Below are 23199 nucleotides of genomic sequence, written 5' to 3'. Positions count from 1 at the left end.
AGGAAGTGGCCCAGTGGGGTCAGCATTTATATGGTCACAGAAGGGGCAGCCTAACATACTACCAGGATAACAGGGACAGAGAGATATAATGATCTTGAGGCCTATGTCATAAGGTCAATCAATGGGCTGTGGGTTAGATATGGGGAGCTGACTAAGCATCTTCTCCCAGGCGAGAAATGCCAGTGACTGAGGAAGAGAACCTCAGGGAAGAGCAGGGGAAGGTATCTGTCACCCCACTGAGCTGTCAGGCCTTCCTGTGTTTTCACAGGAGGCAAGGTCATGTCCCGACAGGAGAGAAGATGTCCAATAACCTCTAGACATTAAAGAAGTCACAGAAATCAATGTTCCCTATTACAATTCTGACTCTTTAAGGATTAAGTAGTAATAAGATACCACTGCTGCTGAACAGATTCTGAGACCTCTTTACCTGTCTCACCTTATAATTCCACACACCCCTAACTGTAAACTTTTATATTCCATGGATGATGCAACAGGCCATACCAACATTTCATAAAGATACATTCTTACATTATTAAGCAGCTTCTCTAAATACCCAGCATCCCTTTTGTTAACTATTTCAGAAACACCCACATTCACAAAAAAGTATGAGATACTCACCAATAATCTTTAAACAACCATCAGGATCGAACTCCCCAATGTCTCCAGTACAGAGCCACCTCTGCCCGTTTTCATCTTCAAAGAAATCAGCCTTTGTTTTTGCTTCATTTTTGTAGTATCCCATTGTCACATTCTGGCCACCAATAAGAATTTCACCCCTGGGATGGGGTTTATCGGTATTAAAGTATCCACCTAAGAAGCAGAATAATTTAGAGTTAATTTGGTATTTTTATCCCTATATGCATCATGTGAAAATTTGAAACTGTTAGTTTCTAAACAGGGACACCTGATTTCAATCCAATTAGAATTTCCCAAAGGAAATAAGGCACATACTATGAATTAACAAACTTCATCAATGTAAAACTGAAGTTTTAGGTACAAAACTTCAGGTGCTTAAACATAAGCACTTATGCTTTTAAACTACTATTCTGAGGAGAAAATTACTCAAAAATCTTACATCTATTGTATAAAATAATTACATATACTACACAGGTAAACTTTAAAAATTCAGTAGATATTCTTAAATATCATACTAATATACTAATAAAAGTATTAAATCATGCATTTAATAAGAGAATAAATTTCTGTATCAAATCAAATTCCTATATATTTAGACTTTTTCTTACAGATAATTTCAGACTACTCCAAGTTTAAATTTATTAAACATATTCACTAAAAAATTATATCTCAGCCTTAGAATCTTTATCTTTACTTTGTATAAAAGAAAAAAAGCATTCAAACAAACCATAAATAATATTTACATGTTAACAGGATCAAATAAAAAAATTTTAAAGTAATTAGTATTTGCCCTGACCGGGTGGTTCAAATGGTTGGAGCATCATCCCATATGCCAAAAAGGTTGCACATACCTAGGTTGTGAGTTCAATCCCTGGTTGGGGTGCAACTAATCAATGTTTCTCTCTCTCCTCCATCCTCTCTCTCAAAAATCAATTAAGAAACAACCTCAGGTGAGGATTTTTTAAAAAGTAATTAATATTTAAGTGCACATAACAACAGATTTTTATGAAATTATAGTAAAAATTTCCTTCTGATAATTCTAGGTTGAAGACTTCATGGAAAAGACAAAAGAAAAAATATGTAAAATTTTCTTAATAAATTTTATTAATTTGCTTCTACAAAATAAAAGTTATGATTATGCCTAATTAACTGACATACTTATTTAGCACATTTGTTTTTTTGCCATAATTGTTACTTGTATTTATTTACTAAAAGAATAAGCAAAATAAAAAATTACAATTCTTCAGAATCATCTTTGAATCAAGCAAAGTAAATGCATCCATATAGCTGTAGATAAAATATATCTATTAATAAGGGACAAAAATGAGTACTTTTATATTCTAAATAAGGAAGAAAATGAAGCACAATACTAATTTTTTTAAAATACATTTTTATTGATTTCAGAGAGGATGGGGGAGGAAGAGATAGAAACATCAATGATGAAAATCATTGACTGGCTGCTTCCTGCATGCCCCACACTGAGAATTGAGCCCACAACCCAGGCATGTGCCCTCACCAAGAATTGAATCGTGACCTCCTGGCTCATAGATCGACATTCAAACACTGAACTACACTGGCTGCCAGGCAGCACAATACTAATTTTAAAGTTTAATACTATACACATTAATGTTTTGTGGTTGAAATATGTTATTACCTTCCTCCCAGTTCTTTAATTTGATTTCACAGCAAACTAAAGGTGCTCCCACTCTGCCGGTATTGTAGTCCCACACTAAAAGGCAAATGAAAAAAAGTCTTTGGTTAAAGTAGTTAATAAATGGCTTCATTTTTTTTTTAATTGCCAAAAACAATGATTTATCCCAAAGCTTAGATATCCCTTAAGAATCTAAGAATCCTTAAAAGCAGGTCACAAACTTGTGAACCACAGGTTGGGTAGCTCACATTGAGTTTTCCTTTTGTTTTGCATTGTTTTTAATCTAAATTGATTATTGACACTTAAAAAAATCAAGACATTTTACATGTAAAGGTGCAATCTCCAGGAATTACGGGCCCACCTTCCCAGCATATCAGTGATTGTAGTCCCCATTAGAGGGCACATAGCCTGCTCCAGGTCCCCAGATTCCTCACCTACCACATTTTTTTATATCAGGGCCTGTTTCTCTCATTTAAGATGCCGCCTGGTTCATGATTTTATAGCACCCCGTCTTAAAAAATGACAACCTCAGAAGTCTCCCTCACATATCAGTTATGCCACGCAGTGAGAGTTCAAAGACCAGGCTGGAGATTAAGATGGCTAATTTTCAAGAATTTGGAAAAAAATACAATCCAGTATTTAATACTTTACAAAGTTTTATTTACAACAAACTGTAACTGATTAAACACACATTCAATGTGAATCTTAAAAAAAGAAATTAAGATCCTCAAGGAAAGAAACCATATATGCAGGTATTTAAGAATGCTTGTTGCCGAAACCGGTTTGGCTCAGTGGATAGAGCGTCGGCCTGCGGACAGAAAGGTCCAAGGTTCGATTCCGGTCAAGGGCATGTACCTGGGTTGCAGGCACATCCCCGGCAAGAGATGTGCAGGCGGCAGCTGAACGATGTTTCTCTCTCATCGATGTTTCTGACTCTCTATCTCTCTCCTTTCCTCTCTGTAAAAAATCAATAAAATATATTAAAAAAAAAAGAATGCTTGTTTATTTCCCACAAAACAAAAATATATAAAATACAGAGAATATAATTGAAAACAGGAAAATACAGGAGTAATGCAAGATAAACCTGGCACATGAAGAGTACACAGAAGTACTCAAAATAAGAAACAATCAGCAGTGAGGAGGTTCAATTATCTATCAGTATCCAAAAAATACAAAGTAGAAACACATCTAATATAAGTTAACTTCCCCCCGCACAAGGGACACATGAGGCCCTATGGGGTTCACCTGGGAACCACCTGGGGAACAGGAGGATCTCCTCCTCAACCACGTCATCATGGGAAGGATGAAAACTATATTCTCTAGACCTGAAACATTTCTGAATTTGAGCCTTAATACACATACCTAAACAACTAGACAAAACACATTAATTTTCTACATAAACGAAACTTAAGAACTGACATAATAAGTGTATAGAATACAGCCAATGCGTTTTACTAAAACTTCTTTTCTAGAATGCTAATTAGTTTATAATATTCCCTAGTTTATAATTTAGCATGAGAAACTCCTCTAGCTGAATTGCTATTAGATATACCTAATACATTCCAAACCCCTATGTAAATAATCACAGAACATGGAATTTACCACTACTGTGCCAGAAAGATACCGTAAACCCTCTTCAACGTATTTGTAGAAAACAACCCATATCCAAAAATGAGAGTCGGAGCACCCAGCCCCTGCTGGAAACTCCACTCTGCGGTAGCACTAACCTTCTGTAATTGTTCCAGCCCCAGCAGACTCAGTGAGTCCATAGCCCTGGCCAACAGAACAGCAAAAGCAGATATTCATGAATCGCTGTGTGGTTGCAGAAAGTGGAGCGCCTCCACACAACAAAAGCCGAATATTTCCACCTAGCAAGCTCCGAACTTTCTGGAAAATAAGCCTAGAGAAATTAATCAGAGAAATCACAGGATTTTAAAGCTGAATGGAATGTCCCAAATCATTCAGACTTATCTCCCAATTTTGATAGTAAGTGCCTTATCCACGACCACACACCCAATTCAAGAGATTCTCTTAATCCACTACTTAAATCTTAATTTTTAAAAGTTCAACTAAATAAAGAAGATATGATCTTTTCTTAAAATTTTTTCAAGTAATATTTGAATTCAAAACTGTCAGGTTTAATTTTATATAATAATGGAAGACCCTTGCTAATGGACAGAGCAATTTGTTTTATATTATTCTAGACTACACATTATATTAATACTGAATAATCCTATTGTATCTTTTTAAAATTTAGTATTAAAAGCAAATTATTTTTTTGCTTTTGCTTACTTCATTAGAGATGTCTACATATTTATATACAACAATCTAACTTTAAAAAACATTTCACTAATTCAAGTTCCAATAAGTTTATTGTTTAAAAATATCTGGTAAATTAAAAAAAGAAAATAATTCAAATATTTAATTGAAACATTTCTGAAACTACACTAATAAAAGATTACTTACAACCTTGATCAAAAGAAGGGTTTGTTTTTTTTAAGTAACTTTGAAAAAGGCAAAGACCAAGTGGCAATCATTTAATAATATTAACAGGCTTTACAAAGTAGGTTATATATCTCACTAAAGAGATAACTAAAAGACATGAAAAATAAAGTAAAACATTTGAAAACCATATTAACCCATATCTATATTTATATATAGATATCTATATCTATAGATAGATAGATAGATAGATAGACAGATAGATAGATCGATAGATATAAAAGGCTAATATGCAAAATGTCCCCTTGGGAATTTGACCAGGAGACTGGGAGTTTGATCGCTCACTATGACATGCGCTGACCACAAGGGGGCGGGGTGGAACAAAGGGAGGCCCTGGCTGGCAGCCAGCAGCCAGGGAAGGGAGGTCCTAATTGCTGACCAGACCTAGGGACCCTACCTGTGTACAAATTTCGTGCACCAGGCCTCTAGTATTCCCATAAAAAATAATCTGAATAATTTAGAAAATAATACTTTCATTTCTAAATTCTACAATATTGTATAATTAAATCTTACTCTATGAACACTACAAAAACAAAAAATTAGTAGACCTGTGGTAAAACTGGTCATTTAACACTTTAAGCACAAAAATTTAATCACATTTTATTGCCATTTTATATTCATATTAAAATAAATTTAAAAGCAAAGAGAAACAATTAAAATAATTCAAATCACATAAGTGTCCATATAAAATATAAGCACATTATTAAATCGAGTAAATGGAAATTTTTATCAAATAAAATGGCAATCTTTTAATTGCTCATATTTGTATGCAAGATGGAATTTTTAAAGAGTCCCTCTTATTTTTTTAAATATGTTTTTATTGATTTAGGAGAGGAAGGGAAAGGGAGAAAGAGAGAAGAAATATCAATGATGAGAGAGAATATCACTGAACGGCTGTCTCCTGCATGCTTCACGCTTGAGATTGAGCCCGCAACCCAGGCATGTGGCCAGACCAGGAATCGAACCATGACCCTCCTAGTTCATAGGTCAATGCGCAACCACTGAGCCACATCAACTGGGTATCCCTTTTACTTTTTAAAACAAATTTATTTTGCCCTAACTGGTTTGGCTCAGTGGATAGAGTGTCAGCCTGTGGACTGAAGGGTCCCAGGTTCGATTCCGGTCAGAGGCATGTAACTTGGTTGCAGGCACATCCCCAGTAGGGGATGTACAGGAGGCAGCTGATTGATGTTTCTAACTCTCTAGTCCTCTCCCTTCCTCTCTGTAAAAGATCAATAAAATATATTTTAAAAAAACATTGGTTTATAAAAACATTTCAATAATTTTATTAAATAAATAAATAAAATTTATTTCTTACCACTACTTCAATTAACAGGGCTATTGATCTGAACAAAGCAACTCAATTATCCAGAGGGAGAACCTTTCCTTACCTGTCACACAGGGGAGTACTTCGCCCTTTGGAAATCTGTTCCATTTTATAATTATAGGCCAGAATAAACAGATTACGTTGAAAACTACTCATTTCATTTACTTTATTCATGACATTTTTGTAGATTCGATCCATGATTTCCTAGACATATAAAAATTAGTTAATACAGTTAATGATGTTATCATCTGCCTTACACATATTAAAATCTTCACATCAAATTAATAGTTCTATCAATATTGAGACATTTTAAAAGACATTTTAAATGTATTCCCATCAGGAATACATTTTTAAGATACAGCCAAAATTAGTTTTAAAATGAGGTTTCTGTGAAAATAATTTTTAATAGCAAACATATAAGTAGATGTTCATTCATTAGAAGTAAAAAAAGAGAGAGAAAAGCATTTGGGCAGTAATAAATCATTATTGATTTTTTATATTGCTTTTTTTCATCTTATTTATTCTGAAATAAAAACTGAACTCATTAATAAACAACTATATGAAATGGTTTTAGTTATAGAGTAGCACATTTTTTGCTCTAAAGAGGACCTTGGGTTATTTTGGTTGGTTTTGTCTTTCAATGCTGCACCCAGGAATTTTTCCTTGTCTGCACTATATTTTGCTTGCTAGGTCTATTACTACTATGAAATATACTTTAATGACTTCACATAGAGTTTCCTCTATAATTTCAAATTATATTGAATTTTTACATGAACTGAAAATTTAAAGCAAGATAGTACGAAGAAAACAATATACCTATAGAAATTCCAAAACTGCCATTTATGTTTGATTTTGGAATAACTATGTAATTGTACTTAGACATGAGTGCTCAGATATTTGATCATAATTTCCAACACTTTCAAACAAAATCAGAAAGCCACATTAAGACTTACGTAAGGAGAGAAATCATTGTGTCTCAGTTCCATTAACCTTACTCTCATGCCCCTCCCATTCAAAGTGGCACCAACTTCTCAGTCACTTTTTTTGGTGTCTTGGCCAGACTTTCCTGAGGATTCAGGAGGTAATTACACTACTTGCGTAGAAGGAGGTAATCTTAACCCTTCTCTCCTATCTCCTGCTGACATTCAAGTTTCTACTAATAGCAAACAAATCTCATGAAAAGAATTTGAACAAGAAACTATTTAGAGAAAGGCACTGATGATATAATAAAGACGGACTAAATCTATAGAGCTTCAAGTAATACAGAAAATCAATGAGGATAAACCCTACATGTCCACCTCAACCACAGTATCTTTCCCACTAGCATGTATGTCTGTAGCAGGTGACTCTTCTTGAGAATCCAATACTAATTAGTGGTCAGTTCTTACCGGAACAGCTGCCATCAGTGTTGGCTTCAACATGGACGTATCCCCTTTGCTTCCTTTTTTTATTTTTGAAGACTATAGAGAGAAAAAGTGATCTATATGTAGTGATTCTTATTTTAAAATTCAATGAGATTCTTAGATTTAAAAAATATTTTATAAATTCATCATTTTAACTTACTTATAATCTAAAAAGCAAGTGCTTATTTTAAAAGGAACTGTCATCTTCACAATATAATGTCAAACTGTGAGAGAAAATGCATTAAAAATGACTATGATTTGTTTGTATCTCAAGTCATAGACACTTAATTTACCTGATCTGCTAACGTCTGTGGTGAAGAGTAACCAATGCGGCATCCGTGAGAAAGACAGACAAGCTCCGCACTCAATTCCAACACGTGGGCCAGAGGCAAATAGCCAATGTAAACATCTTCCTCTCTGAAAGAAAAGGGAGATGTGAGAAGAAATGGTCAGGTGCACTCTCTCCAAAAGTGACTCCAGTAGGAGCAAGCTTGAGAAGGCACATGGGAAGGCCTTCAGAGCATCAGTTTGACTCCATGTGTGGTGTTGTGTGAGAGGAGAGCCAGGGAGGCGTACTATACCAGACATAAACACTGGCCTCCCCCGCATTTACTCGCTAAGACATACCCCAGGCGTGGAATCCTTTCCGCCATCCCCGTGATGCCAGCAATGATGTTGCTGTGGGAGATCATGACTCCCTTGGGAAGTCCTGTGGACCCGCTTGTGTACATGATTACTGCAATATCTGAGGGTGCCGGTGTGCTCTGAGGTTTGCTTTCTGTATTGGAGAAAAACACATACACAATACACTTCTAAGAAATCTAGCCAAAGCCCCGATTCTTTTCATAACAATGTGTTTATTAACTCAATTCAACAATTATTCATTGTAACACATTGTAATCAAGAAAATAGATCAAGTCCCAGCACATAAGGAACATACAGTCTGTTGGGACAGACTAACATATAAATCTATCATATAATAAAAGCTATGGAGAAAAATAAAGCAAGACAAGTAAAGCTACTTAGATGAAAAAGTCAGGAGAGGCCTTTCTGGAATGGATATTCTAGGCCTGAAGAAAGTGAGACAGCCAGGAAATTCCTGAGACTGGGAGATTTCTTTAAGGAGAAAATAAGCAGGTACAAAGGCCCTAAGGTACGAATGTGCTCGGCGTAAGTACAGAGCAGTAGGAAGTGTGGTAGGGAGGAGCGAGCAAGAGAAAAGAGGCAGGAAGGAAGGGGAAGCAGCAGTCGGGCCCACATCATGTAGAGCCTTCAAGGCTATGCTAGGATTTAGGATTTCACTCTGGGAGAAAACAATGTCCATCATCCTGGACAAGGATCACTTTGGCTGCTGTGTGGCTACCTAACTTAAGAAAGGCAAGGAAGGAGGCAGGAAGATAAAAGGCTAGTCCAGATATGCAACTAAAAATTGGGGTGATGGACAAGGGTACCTAGACATTTGCTAAAAACGTTCTCTGCTTCGCAGTGGTAAGTTAACTTGGCTACACTCGGAATCCTGGATTAAGGACAATGTCCTCCATTTGACAAGCCTAAGGACAGCAGCCAACATCCTACAGAGGAGACAGGCTAGAAAAAGAGAAGTGGGCCATGGGTGGCACTGATGATCTGTCTGAATTAATCCAGGAACTACCCTAAATGTGGACTTCCTAAGTAAGCAGGGGGAAAGTTTTCAACATGTTCTCAAGTGAGCCCCTCCTCTCCTGCTTGCAGACATTTTTCGACAATTGTTCTCATTCAAGTCCTCACTCCCTAATCTACATCCACGCCTTCATCCCACTTCTTGGAACTTGCTCTCTGAGGTGACATCTGCTAAGTCAATGGTCCCCTTGCCCTCCCTGTGTCATCTGGCTCGTCCTGTGCACCTTGTCCTGCTGACTCCTGCCTCACTGAGACACGATGTCTCCCTTCCTTTCTGACCAATCCTGGGTGGCATCTGAATGCACCACTCTCCATGGGTGACCTCACCTACTCCACAGCTAATTAAAAGCTAACTGCCAGGCACCTAAACTGTCTGTCGTAGCAGCAGTTTAAACAGGAGGTGCTGGCAGCAAGCAATGTCATCCCCTTTGGGGGCTAGAGCTGTGCCCCTCGAAGTGAATTGGAAGGCTCTCTACCCCTGGTAGAAGAAGAAAACAAAGAAGCACACTGCTTCTGGATTCTAAATCTCAAAACTCCAAACTTCACTGCAGAGTATGAGACTTGTACAGACACTGCTCACTAGACAGTGCCATCTGAACGCCCCACCAGCACCTAAAATTCAATCTGCCCAAAATTAATGTCAGCATAACCCCATTCCAGAGTTCAGCCATTGCTTACACTGAATTAGTCACTAAGTGTCCAACTAGAAAGGAAATACACCCAAGCATCTAAGCATCTTTCTATGATATCCTTAAACACCAATATGCTTGATGACATTTTCTGACACCTGTTTGAGAGAAGGAAATCCCGGAGTCACCGTGCTTAGGTGTGCTAGGTTAAAAAGATGTCCCCTCTGGAAGAGGTACCATTAGAATAGAGAGTAAAAGGAGGGATCTGGGTTTAGCTATCTTTTAATACTCACAAATAATTATTCCACAGAGGACAAATTTAATGCCATTATTTATAAAATTAACTTTAAACCATCTAAAATTACCAGAAAAAGGAAATGGAAAAACTGTATAAAGTAAAACATTTTTAAAACTAAATTCAAATAAATACTATTTATAGAACGTTTGTAGATTACTGCTTGTATTTTTCCTTTTACCTTTCTTGAAAGGGTAGATGAAAGTATACACAGAGTGATCTTACTCCGAGAGAGATGGTCTAGAAATTATTCTGGAAAGCATGGTCCCTGCAGAGCGCACAAAAGGGAGAGGGAGCTGTGACATACCCGTGCTCGCCTTGGCTCCCAGAGCCTGCACTGCGGCCATGGTGTGCACGATGACGCCCTTGGGGAACTCGGACCAGGTAGGTGGCTTACCATCGACAGTAATGATGTGCCGCAGGCGTGGGGCTAAAGAAACTATATCCTGGAAACACACAAGCATTCACCATGTTCATTAGTCTTCATGAAATAGCTTAGCAAATGGTCCAGGTCACAAGAAAAGCAGTTTACCATATTCAATGAATTATTACCTTCTTGCCTCAAAATAAAGGGGGGTGGTATGAATGCCCCTTTTTCAGATGAAGAAATATTGGTCTAAAATTTAAATTACTATTTTTTAGCACCACATTTACTGGTATCTCTGCTCTTTGGTAAAACCCTGATCAACAGTTACTTCCTCACAAAACGGGCATGTACTGGTAAGCATAAGCTGTCTCAACTGCAGGGAGCCAATCCCCTTATGTAATAAGAGGCTAATAGATGCAGAGGAAGGGGGAGGAATGGCACTCATTTATAAACTTGTGTATTTTTTTTAAATCAGAAATTATTTTTTAATAGGGAGTTATCTACAAATTAACAAAGCCAATTTTTCCTGTAGTTTCATAAAGTCTCTTTCCCCTTTAAAAAATTCTCAAAACTCATAATGAATCAATGCTTCAGAAATAAAATTATTAGTTTAAAAATAACCCTTCAAAACTAAAATTTTATTTAAAATAGACTAGAAAATAGATGAGTACAATAAAGAAAACGTTTATAAACTCCACCTTAGATATGGGAATATTAATAATTTTTTAACTCTCTTGCACTAGTTATATATATATATGAAATCCACTTTTTCTTTACTAAAGGAATAAAATGATATTCCTGTAAGTTTATAAAGGTAATAAGGATTTTAAAGATCATAAAAGAACTAAGCATCAACAATAGAGCTCATGACACTGAAAATTCAAAAGTATCGGGCAGTTATTAAAACAACTCCAGTCCTCACCTTCAACTTTGTTTGCAAGAGTTCTTTACTAGTAATGATGTTGGTCACCTCTGTTTCATTTAGTCCATGAACAATTGCTGGACCTCCTAGCGTCGCATACAACGTAACAACTATAGGGAAAATAAGGGCAAGTCAATACTTGAACATTTCAAGGGTATAATAAATGTAGGTAAAGCCTTTGAAAGTGGACATGAATCTTAAGGGAGCATACTGAACCCTCCATCATTATATCCATAGTTTATGATCTAAATGTACTGTTTTCCTAAATTTTTTAATACGCTAATTAGCATTATGCCTACTCACTCTATCCTAACTTCCCCCAAGGTTTCCAATATTTTAAAATTTAAAAATATTTACTTTTATTTTGTTTCACCTACAGATGTTACTATGGGACTGTCATGTTAGAAGTAATGATATCTGACTTCTAAAATGTCAAATCTCAGTTGTTAACTACTTGATACCAAAATATGAAAAAAAAACATATACCAATTAAGATAACACATTGTCAGATTTAGGGTATTACATGTTACAGTAATAGCATGAACAAGTGTCAGTACTGCCTATCCGAGAAAAACCTAAAGAAAAACATTCTTAAAAATGCTGAAATTAAGTAATATGGTAGATTTTTACTTGCTTTCTGTTTAATTCAATAGACTTAAAGTGACTTTAAGAAATGGTTATGCTTCTCAAAAGAAACACTTTATAAACCTAAACCTGTGGAAATAAAAAAGTGTAACAATTTAAAAGGAAAAAAAAAACAGCAAAGGCATTTACAGCAAGAAATCTGGTAAAAGTACCTTTTCTGTTTCATCTAGAACAGGGGTGGGGAACCTTTTTCCTGCCAAGGGCCATTTGGATAGTTTTAACATCATTCTCGGGGCCATACAAAATTATCAACTTAAAAATTAGTCTGCTATATTTGGTCAAACATTTAATTAACTACCCCTAATACCTTGGCAGGACCAGACCCAATGATTTTTCAGGCCTGATATGGCCCGCAGGCCAGACATTCCCCAATCCTGATCTACAGGATAAGACAACGTCCATACTTAACATCACATTTTGGCACCAATAACTCTCAACTAAGCTTCCAGGACTACCTCACAGACTGAGGCATCATGAATACCACTCAAATAGATACAATATAAAAATTCTCTATCATTTAGTCTAGCACCTGGATTTGAGTATTGGAAGTGTTTTAAAGGGCAACTGCTACCTCTGATAGAAGTGGCCTAACAAAATGATGCCACCTTCAAAGGGGAAATCCTGAGAGATTATAGTAGTGTATAGGTATGGCTCCTTATACCCAGATAGTTCCCTATTAGTAGATTCAAGTCCCCTTACTATAGTGACTGCACCAATTGTTCCACAACTAGCTCCTTTTCCAAAAATAGATCAGTAATTTTAATAACAAGTTCTCCACTGACTGAATGCAAGGTCAAAAATAACATCAGAATTTTACTCATAAGAGATATACTGCTGAAACCAGTTTGGCTCAGTGGATAAAGCGTAGGCTTGTGGACTGAAGGGTCCCAGGTTCGATTCCGGTCAAGGGCATGTACCTGGGTTGCGGGCACATCCCCAGTGGGAGATGTGCAGGAGGCAGCTGATCGATGTTTCTCTCTCATCGATGTTTCTAACTCTCTGTCTCTCTCCCTTCCTCTCTTTAAGAAATCAATAAAATATATTAAAAAAAGAGAGATATCCTATCTAATAAAAGAGAAACATGGTAATTAGCCGTACCAATGGGAAGCTACCCTTCCCATTGGCTAATCAGGGCGATATGCAAATTAACTGCCAGCCAAGATGGCGGCCAGCAGCCAGGCAGCTTGAAGCGAACATGAGGCTTGCTTGCTTCAGTGACAGACGACTCCAACGTTCCCCACCTGCTGCTGCCAGCCTCTGAGCTTGCAGTTTGAAACATTGTTATAAATATAGAAGCTAAACAAAACCACAGAAACCTGCTTTCAGCCAGCCAGGATCTCAGAGCTGGAGTTCAAACAGTGTTTCATTTATAGAACCCAAACAAACCAGATCCCTGCTTTCAGCAGCAAAGGCCTCAGAGCTGGAGCCAAGCCTCAGAGCTAAAGCTGGCCCAGAATTAAAAAAAAAAAAAAAAGAAAAGAAAAAAAGGAGCAGTTGGGAGCTTCAGTCACCCACCAGCCTGAAAACAGCCCTCAGCCCCTCACCCAGACTGACCAGGCACCCCAGTGGGGACCCCCACCCTGATCCAGGACACCCTTCAGGGCAAACCAGCCGGCACCCACCCATGCACCAGGCCTCTATCCTATATAGTAAAAGGGCAATATGCCTCCCAGCACTGGGATCAGCAGAGCCACGAGGCCTTCCAGCACCAGGATCAGCAGAGCCGAAAAGCCTCCCGGCACTGGGATCAGCGTGACAGGGGGCAGCGCCCAAACCCCCTGATCGCCCTGCGGCTGTGTGACAGGGGGTGAGGCCACAACCTCCCTATCCACGCTGCTCTATTCGTGACAGAGGAAGGCACCCCAACCCCCTGATCACCCTGCGGCTCTGTGTGTGACAGGGGGCGGTGCCCCAACCCCCCAATTGGCCCTGCCCTGAGCGTGACTGAGGGTGCATCGCAACCTCCCGCTCCAGCCTGCTCTGTGCATGACCGGGTACGGAGCCCCAACCCCCGATGGGCCCTGCTCTGTGCGTGACAGCGGGTGGCACCGCACCCTCCCCATCGACCCTGCCTTGAGTGTGACGGTGGCGGTGCCCCACCCCCCCAATTGGCCCTGCCCTGAGCGTGACTGAGGGTGCATCGCAACCTCCCGCTCCAGCCTGCTCTGTGCATGACCGGGTACGGAGCCCCAACCCCCGATGGGCCCTGCTCTGTGCGTGACAGCGGGTGGCACCGCACCCTCCCCATCGACCCTGCCTTGAGTGTGACGGGGCGGTGCCCCACCCCCCCAATTGGCCCTGCCCTGAGCGTGACTGAGGGTGCATCGCAACCTCCCGATCCAGCCTGCTCTGTGCATGACGGGGTGGCACCCCAACTCCAATCAGCCCTGCTCTGAGCCCGACCAGGGGCTGCACCTAGGGATTGGGCCTGCCCTCTGCCACCCGGAAGTAGGCCAAAGCCAGCAGGTCGTTATCTCCTGAGGAGTCCCAGACTGTGAGAGGGCACAGGCCGGGCTGAGGGACACCTTCCCTCCCCTCCCATCCCCCCGAGTACACAAATTTTTGTGCACTGGGCCTCTAGTTTATAATAAAAGTCAGTATCATCTCTCCCACAATAATGTAGGTCCACTCTTCCAGAAGACAAGAAAAAGAAAACCCACGTACGCTGAAAGTTATACATAAAGCACGCCTGTGCAGCAATCATCCATTCGGCCCTGGTTTCACAGAAGATAGCAATGTTGGTCTTTGGTTTCTGACCCAACACCTGTAAGCCATTTCCAAAATTCAAAGCTCTAACGTAGACATCTTCATAGGAGAGCCAATTATAGTGTCCAAGAATAACCTGGTAAAACAAATGAAAAACATACAAATAGCTTTCAATATAACCAAAATATTAATTTCTAGAAAGCCAGGATGTATTCCAAATTCTGACTGAAAGTTATGTTTGCATGTAATTAAGCTATTTTTTAACAAAAAGAAAATGGATTTCAAGTGAAAAATCTGTTTTAAGGACTAGCTATTTTGTGATATCTTCTATGACAATTCAAATTTTATGCTAAATTTTTAACTGTATTTTGGGGGGAGGTGTTTTTTGTTTTCAAAAATATTCAGGGTTTGACAGGATTTTAAAGGTCACGTTTCTGGCTCAAGGGTCATATACTGATAATTCACTTATAGATTTCATTTACTTAAAGGATTTGGCTAATAATTGAAAATTTAGCCTAGTATCAAGTACTACTAACACCAAAATTTTATTTTTTCTTTAGTTATGAATTCTTGGATTCGCTATCAGATGGTAAAATACAATACACAAAAAGAAAACTGGCCAGACCCAGGCTAAGAAAATGTTTGTGACAGTTCAATTTGAATGGCTGTATCTGACACTGGATAAGCGAAGTGAACAAGTGTCTCTTTCTGTGACCAGGTTGGGACCAGAATACTCACTGGCACCGCCATTCAATATTTCATCTGTGCTTTCCAGTAGTTCAGATAACATTGAGTCTACATTAATAACAATCTCCTTTTAAAGCTGGTTAACATATTTTTATCTTTAAGTTAGATCAGACTATAAATCCCCAACTACATACAAACTGATGTAAAAGCTCCTTTCACTGCAAAAATATATAGTTCCCAAATATGGCTTTGTCATCAATATATGACACACACCTTAAAACCATCAAACCATATTTATTTTCAAAAATGCATACATTTAAGAGATTTTCAGAAATAAGATGAAGATAAAAATTGAAAAAGGATAAATGCTGCCCTCTAGTGTCCTATTCCATAATGAACTTAAGAAATACTTATTTTGATGGACAACATGACTGCATTTAAAATATTTATTTAACATTAGTGGTCCCAAACTCTCACCTTGCTCTTCACCCCCACAAAATGTTCAGCATGGGGAGCTCCAAAACTTCAAAAGGAGCTCTGTGGGGGTGAGAAGACAGATGAGAATTGGGCCAAAACATGCAGGAACTGGATTGCAATTAAGAATTTTACACTCTAAAGATAAGCATGAGCTACCTCCTAGCTACTTCTTAGATTCAAGAATCTAAATGTCTAGCTTTTAAGTGTCAGAGAATATATGTATTCCGAAAAGGCATCCTATAGGATAAAAGCCTAATATGCTAAGTGTCTGGTCATCAGTCATCCATTCAACCAATCAAAGCGTAATATGCTAATGATATGCTAAGGCCGCTCAACTGCTCGCTATGACATGCACTGACCACCGGGGGCAAAGAGTCGACCAGCAGACCAGTCGCCATGATCACCAGGGAGCAGACACTATGATAGGTTAGCTTGCTGCTGGGGTCCAGCTGATTGGGATGGGTCGGACATGCCCTGGAGCCTTCCCACGGTCCCTCCCCAGCTGACCGACCTCCCATGTCCCTCCCTAGCCCCGATCATGCACCGGTGGGGTCCCTTGGCCTGGACTGCGCCCTCTTGCAACCCGGGACACCTCAGGGGATGTCAGAAAGCCGGTTTTGGCCCAATCCCGCAGGCCAGGCTGAGGGACCCCACTGGTGCACAAATTCATGCACCGGGCCTCTAGTCATATATATAGTCCAAATATGTAAAACCATATGATGGTGCCACTTTGTGTCACAGAAATCAAATCACGAGTTTAACGCAACATAATCAAAATCTGACTTTCATTTAATTCTTTAAAACACTGAATCTTCTAGTAGTCATCTTTCCCATAAATGTTACATTTAGAGGACCCCATAATTTTATCTGATTTGTGCTGGAAGTTTCTAACCCTAATTTTGTACCTATGGTGAGCCCAGCCTGAGATTACATTTATGTATTCCCTGCCTATACTTCTGACAACTGCTAATCCAGAATCATAGATCTCACCACCTAGAAACCCAATCCCACTTCCCTAGCATCTTCATTTTTTCACCCTCTGCTACCCTTCTCCACTTCCAGGTGATGATACTTCACCGAAAATTAGAAATTAAACAGAAACTCCCGTAACTACCTACCACCAAGTTCAATAACCTTCACCCATCTGTACCCACACTCTTCGCAGCAGTCCCTCAGGTGTTACAGTGGCTGAAATGTCCCTGACAAAAGCCAAACTAACAAGGACTGTGTTTCGAAGAGCTTCCCAAATTTCTATGTCCATTCCTGATCACCCCTAGTCCATCTCTCCCCCTGAACTAATGAATGCCAACTAGGCAATCTGCTTCCATTCTTATTCTTCTACGACCCATTCTCGCTACAGTAACGTGTTGTGTTGTTTTTTACTATATAAACTAGCTTACTGCTCTGTTTAATACTCCACAGTGTTTTCCCTGTCTGGTAGGAATGTAGTCCAAAAGTCTTACCTGGCCTAAAGGCCCTAAGGGACCTAGCAGTGCAGGTTTCCCTGTGCTCATTTCCAGCCCTCCTCCCTGACTCCCTTCCTGTAAATACAACTTTGTTCTTTCTGTTCTTCAAACTGGATGGGCCAGGGCAAGAACTAGGATAAAGCAAGGCGCCTGGGGCACAGAATTCAAGGAGCATGCACTCCCTCGGTCTGTCCCTCTTCTCAGTAAACTTAAGGGGAGGATTAAGATTATCCTTATAGTAACTTTCCTCCCTCACATTTAATTGGCTGGATTTTTATTCCATGACAGATATGATATACACGTGTAAATATCAATGTTATCATTCACACTAGCACTGCCTGGAACACAAGAACTTAATTTACTTTGTTCAGGAACATATGAGATTAGATGTTTGATAATGCTAATAATGAGGCTCCCTTATCTCAAAGAAAACAATAAAAATAAATAAAGATAACATACAGAACATTCTATAAAAGCACATAAATAACCATTCAGGAACTTGAAGAATGAGACAGTCTATTAAGATCAAATTCCGGGTCACTGAGAGCCTAACCCCTATAAGCACCAGGACATTTTTTTTACTATAACCATTTAGAAAAGAAATATTTCAAAATTATGTACTTTCCTGCCTCCTTAGCAAAGTACAGCTGGCTTCATTTAACCTTTCTCTCTGCAAGCAAAGATCATTATAAACAAACTAGAGGCCTGGTGCACAAACTTATGCACATTAAAAGGAAATTAATTAGCCCTAACCGGTTTGGCTCAGCAGATAGAGCATCAGCCTGCAGACTCAAGGGTCCCAGGTTCGATTCCAGTCAAGGGCATGTACCTTGGTTGCGGGCACATCCCCAGTGGGGAGTGTGCAGGAGGCAGCTGATTGATGTTTCTCTCTCATCGATGCTTCTAACTCTCTAACCCTCCCCCTTCCTCTCTGTAAAAAATCAATAAAAGTAACAACACGAAGCAGATTATTATTGTAGATCATGTGGGGAGAACAAAGGGTAAAATATTTAACTGCATCAGTGCTTGATTATATTCTGTGCAGTGACAAAACCTAAAATCATTTTCAAGGTCCACCATTTCTTACTTCTTTTCAGTCGGGTCCAGTTTCTAAACTTTCTAAATCTCCATTTCTGGCTAATAAAAATAGGATTCTACCGAGTCTCCTGTCTACCTACTCCAGGGCTTCTGTGAGGATCAAATGGGATGAGGTACAGGAAAATGCTTCACCAACATTTGGTTAAAGTGTAAAATGTTTGTACCTGGCTATAAAGCAAGTCGTGTTCCTGGGCTGAAGAAATTGCAAGGAGGCTAGTCGGTAGGGACAGGAAGCCAGGTGTTGCTACGTGATGACATTACCTGCCACCCACAGCCACCGTTTCTGGGCCAGGCTGGGCTATGGGTAGCATTTTGCACCATGGGGTCTCGGCAACGTTGGCTGCGATTTGGTGGGCTGTCGCTCTGGGTTGGTGGCAGGGCCTGTGTGTCCCACTTGGGGGAAGCCGAGTGTTGCTTTGTTGGCACCAGGTCTGCGGTGCCATTTCTTTGCAAATGGCCAGTGCACATCACAGCAGCTCCTGCATTGAGCATCTGCCCCCTGGTGGCCAGTGTGTGCCATAGCAACCGGTTGGGCAGTCAGAGGGGCACTTAGCATATTAGCCTTTTATATATACAGACTAGAGGCCTGGTGCACAAAAATTTGTGCACTCAGGGGGTCCCTAAGCCCAGCCTGTGCCCTCTCGCAGTCTGGGACCCCTCGGGGGATGTCCACCTGCTGGCTTAGGCCCACTCCCCGGGGGATTGGGCCTAAGCTGGCAGTCAGACATTCCTCTGGCAGCCCAGGAGCCTTTGGGGGATGTCCACTTGCCAGCGGGGAGCAGGCCTAAGCTGCAGTCAGACATCCTTAGCGCTGCTGAGGAGGCAGGAGAGGCTCTCACCACCACCGCTGTGCTGGCAGCCATCAGCCTGCCTTGTGGCTGAGCAGAACTCCCCCTGTGGGAGCACACTGACAGCTCCTGCATTGAGCATCTTCCCCCTGGTGGTCAGTGTGTGTCATAGTGACCAGTCATTCCCAGTCGTTCTGCTGTTAGGGTCAATTTGCATATTACCATTTTATTATATAGGATTATGGGGAGGGAGGCAGAGAAAGTGCAAATATTCAAACAATCTGGATGGTTGGTAATCATCATGGTGATGATAATGAGGAAGGCAGCCAATTTTTACTAACGTTTGCTAGGTGCTAAGTGTACTGCAAGAATTAGCTTACTCAACTCTCACACTAACTCTAGACATAGCTACTATTATTATCACTATTTTACATATGAGAGGACTGAGGCACAGAGAAAATATTAACTTCCTCAAAATCACACAGCTATTAGGGTCAGGATGAGAATCTGACCCAGGCAACCTCATCCCAGGACCCAAGTACTAAATCACACTGTTTTGCCTGCACTAGAGAAGGGAGCTGGGATGTGCCTGGGTAGAGGGAAGGTGAGCTGCTCATAGAAGACTGCCTCAGCTGCTGTGTGAGTGGACTAGTATAGGGATTCGAATAATTTATTTTTGTTTTCTTTTGAGATAAGAGAGCCTCATTATTAGCATTATCAAATATCTAATCTCATATGTTCCTGAAGAAAGTACAAGGCCAGTTTTAAAGAGGGGGGAAGGCTGTGAGCAGGGGGGAAACCAGACTCCTGCTTTTTTTCCCTTGAGCCATTTGGTCCAGAAAGTACCTTCAACAAAGGGGCTGACAGAGGGGAACAAGTATGGAAAGATGAACAAAGAGTTCTGGTCAGGGAGAGTAATGTAATAACCAAACCACAAACCCTGACCAAGAGATGAACCACTGCATAGATTAATTACAATGTTAATGTCCTATAACTCAGAAAATGAGTATCATGCACTATGTAAACAGGGTAAAAAATGTGACTGCAGCAAGAAATGAGACAGAAGTTGGCATTGAGGACGAGGAAGAGAAAGCAAAGTCAACCCCAAGAACAAAACTAAGGACTTCTGTTATCTTTTTGGATAATATAGAGGGAATGTCATAGTGAAATCTCTCTGTAAGCACTCTAATTATATAATTGCTTGTTTTCTTCTCTTTAATGTGTATAAAATATAAGAAAATAATGTAGTGTTGGTGGTGATTAGATCACCATGTCTGAACAGCCTTGTGCTCTTTTCTATTATTTGCAACTTTGTTCTATTTCAGGTACATGTACTTTAGAGATGCTCTGCAGACCAACAGTTTCACAGTTCTTCATTTCAAAATATGCTGGAACAATGCACTTGGTGCTGGGGAGGCTGCAATCAGGAGATGCTGACACATTCCAGGTGCTTAGCTCTGTGACAGCCTCATAAAACCATATGACATTTAAAATGTAAGCTAACAGTCCTGAAAGAGCTTGCCAAGCCTCTGCTTCTTTGCTTCTGTCTTTCTACTTGTGCCCCCTACAAAAAGGCCTGTCTTGGTGACACTGATGCCCGCCTTATTGTGGGCATAGTTAGAGCAGAATCATCACACTGTCTGTTTTCTTCCACTTACCTCCCTCCTTGTAGCTCAAATACTTTTAGGATAAGATGGAAACAAAGCTTCAGATCATTAGTTGGAAATAAAGGTGGAATATCTTTGCTTCAAACATATCAGATTAATTCAAACACTCTAGGGCTAATTCCCAAAGCTCAGCCCCTCAAAACGGAGAGGAAACATTTAGATATTGCTACCTCATTAGCTCTCTTCTCCTAATTAAAGATTGTCTTCAAATATGGAAACTATGAAATGAAGGCACACTTCATCAAAAAATACATCTGCACTCCCGGCTGGCAAGTGCTCTGAGTAGAAGCCACATGGCCTACACAACTCCACTCTTACATCAGCTGTATATGGTCGTCCCCTTTTCACTGTTCCTGCTGCAATACAATGGGTGCATATAGGAGACGAAGAGGGAGAGAAAAGACTAGCTTGTTTAACGTACAGTGGAAACACCCACTGTCCAGTCTGCAGACCTGCCCACAGCTGCCACTCAGACCAACAGAAAGTAGCCTTGGCACAGCACCCGTTCCCATTGAGGAAGGCTAACAGAAAATATCTGCCTCATCTATTACCTACAAAATCTAAAAATTAATTCACTTTCTAATGAGCCTAATTTCAAACAAGGAAATATAATAGGATTTCTGTACCAGAGTTTATTTAAAGACTTCTGGAAAAGTTTGATGAATCGCAAATAAAGCAAGACAGCCTGGGTTCCAGTTCTGGGCTTCACCCCTTGCTAGCTGTAATGTCCTTGGGTAGGTTACTCAACCTATCCATGCCTCCCTGTTGTCATCTAAAGTCTGATAACACGCCGAAACCGGTTTGGTTCAGTGGATAGAGCGTCAGCCTGCGGACTGAAAGGTCCCGGGTTCGATTCCGGTCGAGGGCATGTACCTGGGTTGTGGGCACTTCCCCAGTGGGGGACGTGCAGGAGGCAGCTGGTCGATGTTTCTCTCTCATCGATATTTCTAACTCTCTCTCTCCCTTCCTCTCTGTAAAAAATCAATAAAATATATTAAAAATAAATAAATAAATAGTCTGATAACACTAACTCATAGAGCTATTATAAGTTTTACTTAGGTTGATATATGTAAAGCTCTTACAACAGCCTTGCTCAAAGAAATGCTGATAAATACCAGCCATGATCATTATCTCCATATTGCAAATAAAGAAACTGAGGCAAATTTGCTAAATGAGTTTTCCAAAGTCATATAGCTAGTAAGTGAAAAAGCTGAGATTTAAACCTGTACTCTGGATCTAGAATCCAGATTCTTAACCACTATGTCGTATCCCCTGCTTCAAATCAATAATAGCAGGTTCTTCTCTACTTGTGAAAAGAAATTCTTAAAATCCATGCAACTGCCACAACCCAAGGACAAGACATGTTAAGTGTCCAATGGAAGCTGCGTTCAAATCAGGTGCCACAGACAGCAGGTACCACCCTAAAACCTAGAGCAATCTCAAGCACACACAGGTGCTTCTGGAACTGCCAGGATTTTAGGGTTTCATACCCAAAACTGCCGTAGACATTCTATCCCAAACCTTGGTGGACATGCAGGTGCAGAAGTGCCCCACACCAGCAAGAGTTTTTAATGTCTTAGTGAAAATTCAAGATAAATCGGTGCTGGCGACTACAAAGAGGTTAGAACACAGTCTAGCCCCCTTCCTACTCTGTTTCTCCTGCCATGTCAGCAAATCCGATAGAAGTAGGCCAGTCTTGTCCCTTGCCACCACTTCTAAAAGTTCATCTTATGCAGAGAAAATTCAAAAGCAACGAAAGATCATCTTACCTTTTTAAAAATTTTTCCATTTGGTTGTATTTCATCTTCCTCATTTAAAACTTCACGTGTTCCCAAGAGCCTTTTGTCCTTAAATTTGTTTTTTGCATACATAAAAACTTTATCTAGTGTATCACAGCCAGGGTATAATACTGAGGCCAAGCCATCCACACTGTTAACAGATCTGTATGCAGACTCAGGTTTTGAATTTACAGGCTTTGCTTTAATTTGGTTTGATTTTTCTTGTCTTGACTCAGATAAAAAATAATATGGAATGTATGTTAAAATAGTATAAAGTGATATGATAAAATGTATTAAATATAAAACAATGGGGTGGATAGTCTGTTTTAGCTTCATGGTTGATGGTTTTGAAGATACGTGGTTATTCATAAGTGCTCAAAATGTAGAAGTAACAGATTTCCGTAAGAATCTAGAAGGAAGAGAAAGAAATTAGTTCAAAATCATTTTAAATAACTTTAAAGAAAAATTCTTCATATTAATAGGCAATAACACACAA

The 23199-nt window shown here is 39.8% G+C and overlaps 1 protein-coding gene across 3 annotated transcripts in view; it reads right to left on the bottom strand.

Annotated features, from left to right (window-relative positions):
• The window catches only part of ACSL3 (acyl-CoA synthetase long-chain family member 3), a 31537-nt gene extending 8425 nt beyond the window's left edge, over positions 1-23112 (bottom strand). For 2 of the 3 annotated variants that reach the window (XM_006763396.2, XM_015563665.1), the window contains exons 1-11: positions 22695-23112; positions 14701-14878; positions 11392-11501; positions 10410-10548; positions 8147-8297; positions 7813-7936; positions 7505-7576; positions 6181-6320; positions 4015-4187; positions 2291-2365; positions 619-810 (exon numbers count right to left, since the gene is read on the bottom strand). In XM_006763396.2, the coding sequence (XP_006763459.1) occupies positions 619-810; positions 2291-2365; positions 4015-4187; positions 6181-6320; positions 7505-7576; positions 7813-7936; positions 8147-8297; positions 10410-10548; positions 11392-11501; positions 14701-14878; positions 22695-23072 (1732 nt within the window). In that variant the 5' untranslated portion in view covers positions 23073-23112. Of the gene's footprint in view, positions 1-618; positions 811-2290; positions 2366-4014; positions 4188-6180; positions 6321-7504; positions 7577-7812; positions 7937-8146; positions 8298-10409; positions 10549-11391; positions 11502-14700; positions 14879-15906; positions 15967-22694 lie in introns of all 3 variants that reach the window. The other variant, XM_015563666.1, reaches the window with a different exon arrangement.
• Between the last annotated feature and the right edge of the window lie 87 nt (positions 23113-23199).

This window comes from Myotis davidii, unplaced genomic scaffold (assembly GCF_000327345.1).
Source record: "Myotis davidii unplaced genomic scaffold, ASM32734v1 scaffold575, whole genome shotgun sequence".
In the NCBI taxonomy this organism is placed as follows: Eukaryota; Metazoa; Chordata; class Mammalia; order Chiroptera; family Vespertilionidae; genus Myotis; species Myotis davidii.
Note: the sequence above shows the minus strand (reverse complement) of the source record. Positions and strands in the feature narration are given on the sequence as shown.